Genomic DNA, 11704 nt, shown 5'->3' with positions numbered 1-11704 from the left:
ACAAGCATCATTATAAGATCAATACATTAAGAGGGCGCTATACCCGCATACGTTGTCTCCGTCTTACAAATGTACAACATAGTAAAAACTGTTTTGCGCGGGATAGAACCATGCAGTCCCTCGGTATTTATGGTAGAATTACCAAAATTCCACAACGCATAAGGACCAACTTTATCTGTGGCGTATCGTTTTTATTTTTTTGATAGCATTTACCAATAGTTTTTAATAATTAAATGAAAAAAAAAACAAAAAAAAATCCTAATGTTCTCAAACTGATAAATTTATGTTATCCAAATAATAAAAACGCAACAAAACTTAAGCAAACGAAAGTTGTTCCCTATGCGTTGTGGAATTTTGGTAATTTTACTATAAATACCGAAGGGTGGTTCTATCCCGCGCAAAACAGTTTTTTGCTATGTTGTACTTTGGTAAGACAGAGATAACGCATACGGGTAGTGTCCCCTTTAGAGGACGTCGCACCCGAATGTGTTGTCTCCGTCTTACATACGTAGGTACGTTATAGCAAATTTTCATTCGCTAGTTTCAATAGGGTGCTGTCATTTTTGATTTTAGAGTGAATTGACCTATTATCAAACTTTTAGTTAACGACATTACCTGGGCCCTCTCGTAGATTATTTACGATATTTTAATTTTTAAGTGAGTTATGAGCATTTTCAAACATTAATATTTTACATACTGATAACTCACTTAAAAATTAAAATATCGTAAAAAACCAACGAGAGGGCACAGATAATGCTATTACCTAAAATTTTGATAATAGGTCAATTCACTCTAAAATCAAAAATTACAGCACCCTATTGAAACTAGTGAACGAAAATTTGCTAGTCGTACGTTTGTAAGACGGAGACAACACATGCGGGTACGACGTCCTCTTAATCACTTCATTTAGAATCTATTAATCTAAATTAAGTCAATTATTTTAAATGGACAGTATAAATTTATTATTAGTTTACGGTTTCACACTGCATGAAAACAAGATAATATTACATAAATACACCTACGACCTACCTATCTAATTACAACTACGTACCCACCAATATCAGTATATCACACAATACATTTGGTTCTTAAATTACTAGGTATTATACAACCAATTTCATTATTAATTTTACATTTATATTATAGTTTTAATTAGACAATTTTAATAAATTATTAAGAGGACGTGTCACGGAAATAAATCGATCGAAAAATTCCTTTAAAAACATGTTTGCGCGATCAAATAATATGGGTTACTGAGTGGTTTAATTGTAAAAACACCTATGAACAAAATTGTAGAGGAGATTTTTATCTGGTTCCGTAGGAAGCCCGATTTTTGAAAATTTCATTTTTAAGTCCTAAAAATAACTTTTGAAAAATTAAAAAAAAGTGTATTAATAATCACGATATATTTCATGATGTTTTAAAGATGTCAAAAATCTGAAAATTAATATTTAATAGGTAATTGAAAATTGAAATAATGGATAATTATAAAATCCACTATGAGCAATTTTATATGAAAAATATAACAGAATTACAAAATAGCCATAATATTAATACTCGAATGTCTAATAAAATCTTAAAGTAGTAACAATACTTAAAGGAGTAACTAAATAATGTAAATTAATTAGAAAAAATATATTTTATTATAAAAACCATATTAATAAATGCGAGTATAAAATGTATAGTTTTACATAATTTATTTTTATAATTAATAAACATGATATAATATAATCACAAAATTGCTATACTAAAATGAAATAGGTAATGAATTTAAATGACTTAAATTATAAGCCTATTAACTAGTAAAAATGTCAATAATACAAAATAATCTGTTTTTATAATGTTGGTGTAGAAAAATAATGAGGAGCTACTTCTAATAATAACGATGGTGTTATTTCAACCAAATTTTTTATGTACGTTTTTGTAGTTTCCAGAAGTTCATCATACAGGACCCTAAAAAAAAAACCTAAAATTAATAATTTTTTCATGAAGAAAAATGTCATTCATGATATTATAATTATACGCTGAATAGATTAGAATACAAATTAATACGAGAATTAATACTTAAAAATGGTTTAAAATAGAAACCATTTATATTTTGGGTTTTATTAAAATCATTTATTAGAAAATCAAAAAAAAAGGTAATAATAGTTATATATCTATTGGTACTATTTGTACGGAAGTAACTATTAAATATTTCGGTGTTCCAACATATTGTTATGATTATATCATAAGAAAATAGTTAGCATTTATTTATAGGTGATATTGTAACGCTTGGTTTTTAATTTAACTAAATAATTGTATTCAAAAGTTTATGATATTACCCATTGATTATAATAAACAGAAATTGAAATTGAGATGTTTTTTTACAAGATGCTAATATTGAAACATTAAATATTATTTACTTTTACAAACAGTTAGTAAGTTAAAATAGGCAATTTAATAAGGTAAATAAAGGAAGTATAGAATACAGAATAATAATATCACAAAACAAATTGCAATACTCCTTTTCATTTGAAACAAAGAAATTAGTTTTTTCTATACAAACTATTATAAAAATTAACATACCTACTTAAAGTTTTTACCTATTTTTTTGTGATACGTAAATTTAAATTTCAACTATTTTTTACAATAAAATATGACATATAATTTACCATTGTGGTTGATTGACATAATTAAGAACAGACTTAGGATGAAAAAAAAGATCTTCATCAAGACCAACCGATCTATATACTCCTGTATAATGTAAATAAGCAGCATTTTTAAAAAGTCCAGATGCAATGCTCTTTACAATAATTCTTGTATTTCCTGTAATATAAAAAATAAAATCATTTATTATTATAAGTGTGTTTTTAAAAATATATTATATTCACCTTTACAGGATTTGAGTGGAATTTTTGATGTCCTCATTAAATCTATTAAATGTGATCGGATTTTACGGGCTTTGCATAATTCATTATAATTTATAAAAAATCTATGACACCATGGTTGACTGTACTGATTTTTTTCAAATCCATTGTATATATTTAATAAAGTAAGTAAATCTCCCTCGGCAACTTCAAAATTCCTATGTTGTATCTTAGCTTTTTGTATTGTAGCTCCATACTTTGGACGTACAAATGCATCTTGAAGTTGAAGCATAGCTAATATAGATATAATTTCTGAAGAACAACCCATTTCAGCAGACTTCAATAATATTCTTGAATGTTTTGCTGGTAATGGTAATTCAGCCATAATTGTTCCAAACGAATCTGTTAGATTCCCCAATTTGTCAATGGCTTCTAAAGCTTTTAACATTTCCATGGCATATAAAAGATTTTTAGCTGGAGGTGGACTAAGGAAAGGAAATCTTAAAACATTATTAATATAAATGGCTTTAAGCTGCAAAGTTACATCAGTTAAATCAGATCTCATCATTTCCGGAGGAGTGGCGTTTATCAAATTTTGATAGGCTTCTTTTGTGTATAATCTGAAAAGTAATTTATATAAGAAAATAAATATGACATACCTAGAATTTACAGTTTAAATATTAGAAATTGCCATGTACCTGTAAACTTTACCAGGTCGTTCTCTTCCTGCACGACCGGCTCTTTGAATTGCTGATGCTTTGGATATAGGAACAGTAATTAATGAATCAGCGCCAAACTTAGAATTAAACCACTTTAGTTTAACAAATCCACAATCAATAACTATAAATATAAGACATTGGTGAAGTTAGTGATGAAGATAATAATAATAATAATTACATAAATATTTTAATTTGATATATCATTACTATTATACAGGATAATTTTTTAAGCATATCACCTTATTTAAATGGTTAAATGATGCATACATTCAAATTCTGATTTTTGGAATTTTTAAAACACTTGAAGACCATATTTTATTATTCCTTGAGATTTTTCATACCTTTAAAGAATGATTCTGTATTCCTGTGACAAAACAAACTTCTATTTTTTTAAAGAAAAACCTCCCCCTTTTTCATTTTTAATGATTAAGCGGATATTTTTTTTGAGAATTTTTATGTATCTAAATCAAAATTGAAGCAAGTAGTTTTTGAGTTATTTAACTTTGTGTACTAAGGGTATTATATTAATATGTCTATGGTAATGGGTTAAGTCAATATGGGGTTTTAGACAATTTTAAAAGCGTCAGTAATTATTATTGATATATCAATATAAATAATTTGTAAGAATGATCCAAGTATAATAAATACTACATCTAATACCTATTACAAATTGTTTTAATTTTTATAAAACTATTTTTAAGGATTATTATCCATAATATAAACATTTTAATAACTAAGAGATTACTCATTAGAATTTTGATTTAAATACATAGACATTTTCAAGAAAATCATTTGCTAAATAATTTGAAGTATAAAAGGGGGATTCTCATTTGAAAAATCTCCTTAAATGTTCCCACACACTGCAGCGGTGGCGGTGAATTACTGCAGGACACATTTCACCGCTAACCGCGACGGTAAAGCCAGTACAATAGAATTTAACGCCACCACTGCAGTATGTGGGGACCTTTAGTAGTACAAAAAGTATCAGAAATTTGAAAATATGGTCTTTAGATAAATTTATAAATTCTAAAAATTTGAATTTGAATAAATATATTATTAAAGGAAAAAGGAGCTTAAGAATCACTTTGCATAATAAGACATAATAATAGTGTTATAATGGAATTAGGTATTTTGTTTATAAATATAAAAATATGATATATGCAACTTATAAACTGTATAGTAACAGAGTATCATGCATAGTTTACATATATTACAAATTCAACATAAATACAGTAAATAATATTATTATAATATAGACATTTTTATATTTTTAATTAATATGTTTAGAATACTACTTAAAACTTTCAATGTTATTAATTAATATCCTTTAATTCAGAAATAAAATTGCATAATATTTTGGTCTAATAATAATGAATCTAAAGAAAATAAATATCATGTTTAATAATATTTTATCAAATTTTATAATATAGCAAAGTGATTAACTAACTAAGAGAGTTAATGGCATTCATGTGTATACAGGCTCGTCTACCAAGCATGCTCAGTGCTCACTATATTTTCTTCTTCAATAACACAATTATTCGAAACCTGATTTCTAAAGTTTTTAATTACACTTTAAGACCATATTTTTAAATTCTTAAGATATTTTGAACTACTTAAGACAATTCTGTGGAGATATAAAATTCTATTTTTTAAATGAGAAACCCCTTTCATAGTATACTATAAATTATTTAACAAATTATTTTTCTGATAAATTCTTCGATACATCAAAATTGAACATAATCAATATTAATATAAATATTTTTAAGGACTAGTTATAATCCTTGGTATAAACATTTTAATAACTGCGAAACTACTTGTTTGGTTTTGAATAAGGTACATTGACATTTTCAAAAAATTTATCCACTAAACAATTAACTGTGAAAGAAGGAACTACCTTTATGTAAAAACAGAAGTTAGCATCACCACATGCACTTTTTAAGTAGTACAAAAAAATTTAAGAATTTGAAAAAATGGTCTGAATATATTTAAAAATTCCAAAAATCAAAATAAATTCATAATTAAAGAAATACATTTGGGGGGGGGGGGGGGGTGAGCATGTAGTAAATCACAATGTATATATTTTTCTTATATATAAAAAGAGGCATTCCTATTTCTATTCCATTATTTGATAACAAAATGTTATCAATTTTTTTTATAAGTGAATAATCTTAGAATAAAATCCCTTATTACAAAATGTACCTACAGAGAATATTTTTGAATGTTTGACATATCAATTTAAAACAAATTAAACTCAAACTTGTTTTAGTCAAATAATAATATAAAAGTGATATTATGTCAAACCATCAAAAATATTATTCTTTACAATTTTTATAATAAGGTAATTTTACTTAAAGATTATTCAAAAATAATAAAATAATTATTTTACATAAATTCTCTATGTTGCGCGTGGGTCTGGGATAAAAACAAACATTGTATCATTTTTATAGCAATGTTTTTGATAAATATAAATCATTCTCGATAAAAAAAAAAAAAAACAATAATTTTACTGAAATGTTAGAACAAAAACATTTTTTTTTTTTTTTTTTTAATTAGTGTTATCTGCAGTATGTTTTATTAAAACAAATAATTAATTTAAATATTCTTTAGAATTATTTGAGAATAAAAATATTTATGGGCTAATATTGTATCATTATTAATCTACTTTAAATCGATAAATACCTACATTTAACTTATTCATAGTTTTCTATAAATTCATTTTTTAAATATATTAAATATATTTTTTAAAGATGTTTATTTAAATTTATACATCAATATTTTTTTATTACCTACTTAATTTATATTTGTTAAAAACTTAAATTTAATTATCTTCCAGTAAGATCTTTCAGAAATGATTTGTTGGGGACAAGTTTATACCATTATATTATATAGTAATACACTTATTTTTTTTAAATTTATTCTTCAAGAAGATTATGGGCCTCACTGAACATGTTCCTTACTCACTTATACTTATATACTATAATTGTATAAACATTTTGATTAATTTAAAATCTTGAATGTACCATGAACAATCCCAGAAATTGTAACTGATGTCTCTGCAACATTAGTTGAAAAAACTACTTTTCTGTATCCTCTAGGTGCTGGACGAAAGGCTTTGAGTTGTTCGTCATTAGTTAATGTACCATGCATAGGAATAGGAAGAAGTTTTATCCTGTGAAAAAAATGAAATATAAAAGAACTTAAAACAATAAAATAATTTAAATATAGCACTATTGCAAACTCAGTTATTACTTATTAGTTATAACTATTGTTTTAAGAAATGGAAGTATTTTTAGACTCTTTAAACAACATTAAAATAGACAAACTCAACGAGATATAAACATAAGAAAAATTATATGATACGTAGCAAATTAATAACAACTGAGAAAGAGCTTGTTGAATAAAATAATAATTGATTTCTTAATGGTTTAGGTAAGTACCTATATAATTTTATTGAAAATGAATTTGGAACTTAGGTTTCTAACATTATTTCACAACTGACCTGACATCTGTAGTATATTAATACCTATATACCCTATATTATATTAAAGGACAAACAATGTTTTCGACTGATTGTGTCCTTTATGCATTCCTAAATCGTTCATCCGATTGTAATGAAATTTGAAACAGAGAAATATTAGACTTCGGGAAAGATGATAGGCTTCATTTTGTGGGGGAAAAAGGTAAATAAGAGGTCCAACCAGGGAAAGCTCTCAAACAGAGATTTTGAGATTATTATTAAAATTATTTTTTATATAAATGGTCGCTATTGGTTTTATTTAGTTTTAAAAATAATAATAATTATTATTAATGCGAAAAGCCTGTGTATTTTGGTACAGAATGTATTAAGTTCAAACCACGGTTTTGGTGGACCAATTTTTTACATTTTTTTATACTTTAAAGTTAACTTATACACTTATGTTCGCACCACCGCAGGTATTTTGACTACCTGATAACATACTGCTTGCATAATCACAAAAACCTAACAATAGCAACACATTTCTATGTCTGCTAGTAGATTATATATATACTTATAAAAAATATATTATATATTTTTTGGAATAATTTAACATGAAAATAATTTTAAAAAATAAGCAAAAATGTGTAACTTTTCTGATAAGAATGGTAAATCTAAAATTCTTAAACCTTAAAATTAAATTACTTATAAAGTTATAAATTACCAGGGTAAATATATTATTAATAAGTTAAAATATTTAGGTACTTTTCATTAGAATTCTTAATGTTGTAATCGTCCAGTGTATTAACTGCTTGCATTATCTCTTCTTTTCCTGTTAAAAACACCAAAATATCACCTGATGTGCCACCTTGTTGAATTTTCAATACCGTGTTAATTGATTCATCTACATAATTTGGTGTAGGGTCTAAAAAAAACATGTTATTATAATTTATTAGATACCAAATTTAGTGTAATATGTTTAGAAACATCACCTTTTATATAGTATATTTTTGTAGGATAGGATCTTCCTTCAATACCCAAAACAGTTGCAGTATCATTAACAGGGTCATTGCTTTGATTTAAATTAAAATATGATTTAAGCTGTGAAGAATCCAAAGTGGCAGATAGTATTATGAGTCTTAAAGTTGGTCGTTTCTGAAAATAATTTAAAATAAAAAATACATAACAAAATATTAAATAAATGCAATTAAATATATACAAACTTTCAAAACTTTTTTAATTAGTCCCATTAAAATATCAGTCATTAAACTTCTTTCATGTATTTCATCTAATATTATTACAGAATAATTTACTAATAAAGGATTGCTCATCATTTCATTCAAAAGAATACCTTCAGTGATATACTATTCATAAAATAATTTGTGTTAATATATAAACAAAATATAAATAATATCATAAAATATAAATAACAAACTTTAATTTTTGTATCTGGTTGACAGCAGTTATCAAATCTCACTGAATAGCCTACTAGTTGACCAAGGTTGGTTTTTTGTTCTTGTGCTACTCGAGTAGCTAATGTTATGGCACTTATTTTCCGGGGCTCAGTAATTACAATTGATTTGTCACATTGACATAAACCACTATCTAAAAGCATCTGTAAACAATTTTGTAATGATAAACTATTTTACATTGTTATTAACAATAAATATATAAAAAATCTAATTCATAAAAAAAGAGTTATTTGGATAAAGAATAAGGTAACTAAGTAAGAGTTTTTGGTAAAAAATTGAAGAATATAATACTATTTAACATGTTTCTAGAATTTAACAAGTCAATAATCAGTACAAATTTGTAATCGTTTTAAAATCTCTATCGCTGAATATTAGTGTAAAAATAATATATTTTACTATTTGAGTAAATTAAATTATACGTACTTGAGACACTTGAGTACTTTTTCCACTCCCAGTAGATCCGACCAATATTAATGTCTGAAACTTTTCACAAAGATACAGAACTTCATTTCGATATTTGGTTATAGGTAATTTATTTCTTTGGCTTTGTAAATCCAATGACATATATGGATTATAAACAAATGAGGAAGATATAGCAGATTCAAAGTTAGAATCTTCTTCTCCATATCCTGGTTTTTCATCTAAAATAAAATTAATCTGATTAATATAAGAAACAACAAAAAATTAAGTTGCATTGGGTTTTATCATTTTACAATATTGTCAGTAAAGATAGTCCAATCAAATTTTAAGGCAATGCATTTTTAGCTTTTCTTTCAATGTACGGGTCACAAAATCTACTTTAATTGTGATGTCATTAGTAATTAATCATGGCTATTGTCACATCGTCTATATAGGTATTTTGAAATTCATGAAGTGATTAAATTTTTATGGTTGAAAATTAATCAGCTACATTCCAAAATTGAGATGATGATAAAAGATTTATATCCTGGAAAACTGGTTATTATGGTTCTTAAAGGTAAACCGCCTTTTAAAATTCAAAATTAAATTATGAGATCATCTTCATTACAAAGCAATAATTGGTCTTTTTGAAATTTTTGTGTGGTTGGCCACTTGAAATTAACTGTCAAAGGAACAATAGAAACTGGATAAGTTAAGTCACAAATCGGAGAGGAGTTTTTTGAACAAGACAGTTACAAATTAGTACATAGAGATAATTAGTACGTAGAGATTGTTTCTTTGATCAAAAATTTAAAAATTTAAAATAAAAATTAATTTATTGTTAAATTCCTTTTTGATTTAGGACCTAATGCAACTTACTTTGGGATTATATTCCGTGCAATGTCCTAAATTAAAAATAGTGATGTATCTTTTGATTCTTTGAATAAGTATTTATCAACAAAAAAAATGGAATTATTTAAGTTTGATTGATTTTAAATAAAATACAATGACATCATTAATGTACATTTATTCACAGTACAAATTAGAATCTTAGTACCTAAATAATAAATAGAAAACTTACCAGCATTTTTAAATCGAAAACTACTCATTTTTTACTATTCCCTAGGAAGGTGACAACATAAGATCGATGTTCGAATAAACACTGTTGTATAATTTGAACTCGAAATCAATGTGGTCGAACTGTCGAATCAATCAAATATTTATTCGAACGTAGAATAGCAAAATTAAATATTATTCCAGATGAATTGAAAATAATATAATAGTTACTAGTTACTACCTAGGTAGGTAGTTATTACTTATTATTTAAATACTTCGTGATTCCGATTTATTGATCAGTTTATCGCATATTCGTTATCAAGCTGGTGCTAATGCGTGTATACCACGAACTACTACATGTAGTAGTTCGTGGTGTATACAATAATTTAGGTGTTAGGTTAAGTATTTCCTCGGTCGTTAAGTCCCTCATAGACAGTGTCCTACTGACCATAAGTCCTAGTGACTGTAAGTACAAATTGATTAAAATATATTATATTAAAATTTTTATTTTTTATACGCAATAGGTATGTACCTATTCTGTGGTATAATAGCCGTATAGGTAGGTACTACACAATATTATAATCATTAATCACTAAATAACCGTGCCTTCGATAATTCAGCGCTGCTGTAACGCTTCGTCAGCAACTATAAATTGTCATTTTTTAATTCAGCGCAAAACTACGCTGCTTGTGATAGGTAGATGCATAGATAATAAAGATTCTTTATTATCTATGTATGCATCATACTTTCTTATCACATCTATCACGCTTACAGCAGCTCTGAATTATCGAAGGCACGGTAAGTTATAGGTACTATTAATTATACATTTATTACATTTTAATTATTATAAATTACAATGTACACCTAATTAATGCTAATAAGTAATCCCTATATCTACAGCATAGTACTATAACAATAGTATTCATAATCAATGGTCATACATGGTTTCCCAATTAATATGATTTAGTATCCGCTGAACAATCTTCTATTGGTTTTTCACTTTCTCCTTTTTCAGTTTTCACTATGAATTAATTAAGAAATAGGATTAATAGGTTTTTACTAAATAATACAATTTAATACACAAAAAATACATTAATTAGATATTTACAGTAGGTATAATGTACTGGTACCTAATGGCTTATTTAGAGTTGGTTAAATATTTTTCAATTTCTATGAAAATATTCATACTCGTGTTCGCTGGTCATTAAGATCGGGATCAAAAGTAAAATTGGTAAAATATTTCAGTAGTTAGGAATTTTAAATACATAGGTAGGTCGTAGGTACTTTATTTTTAACATTAAAGGGATAATTTACTTATATGCATAATTTAAATTTACCAAGCATTTTGGCCTGACTATAATTTCTATAATTTTCTGAACGGGGTAATTATAATCTTTTTTTTATTTGTCTTAAGTACCTATCGGCGATTTACAAATATGGATTTACAAATAGGTATTATTATTGATGTATCATTTAAATGAAATATAAAAATGTTTGATTTGCGTAAAATATTTCATGTGTGACTAAGGACTAATAGGAGTTCAGGATTTGTTTAAGTACAATAAAATTGTAAACATAATATTTAATTTAGGTACAAAAGTTGTAGGTATACCTTAATTGGCTTAATACTAAATTTTTTATTTACAATATAATCATAGCTTTCGTAAGGGAGGGGAAAAATGGGACAAGTGCTCAAAGACATTCATCAATTTAGGCAGAGTCATAAAAACAAATGATAAAAAGAAAAAATTGGTG

At 25.9% G+C, this 11704-nt stretch overlaps 1 protein-coding gene across 1 annotated transcript; it reads right to left on the bottom strand.

Moving 5' to 3' along the window:
* Positions 1-1624: 1624 nt before the first annotated feature.
* LOC100160432 (probable ATP-dependent RNA helicase DHX35) lies at positions 1625-10257 on the bottom strand. Its single transcript, XM_001945149.5, has 11 exons — positions 9975-10257; positions 8918-9135; positions 8458-8637; positions 8246-8386; positions 8015-8177; positions 7788-7947; positions 6589-6737; positions 3548-3689; positions 2874-3469; positions 2655-2808; positions 1625-1953 (listed from the first exon to the last, which is right to left on the bottom strand). Exons 1-11 carry the CDS (start codon positions 10000-10002, stop codon positions 1836-1838), a joined length of 2049 nt encoding a protein of 682 aa, XP_001945184.2. The 5' UTR covers positions 10003-10257; the 3' UTR covers positions 1625-1835.
* Between the last annotated feature and the right edge of the window lie 1447 nt (positions 10258-11704).

This window comes from Acyrthosiphon pisum, chromosome X (genome assembly GCF_005508785.2).
Source record: "Acyrthosiphon pisum isolate AL4f chromosome X, pea_aphid_22Mar2018_4r6ur, whole genome shotgun sequence".
Lineage (NCBI taxonomy): Eukaryota > Metazoa > Arthropoda > Insecta > Hemiptera > Aphididae > Acyrthosiphon > Acyrthosiphon pisum.
Note: the sequence above shows the minus strand (reverse complement) of the source record. Positions and strands in the feature narration are given on the sequence as shown.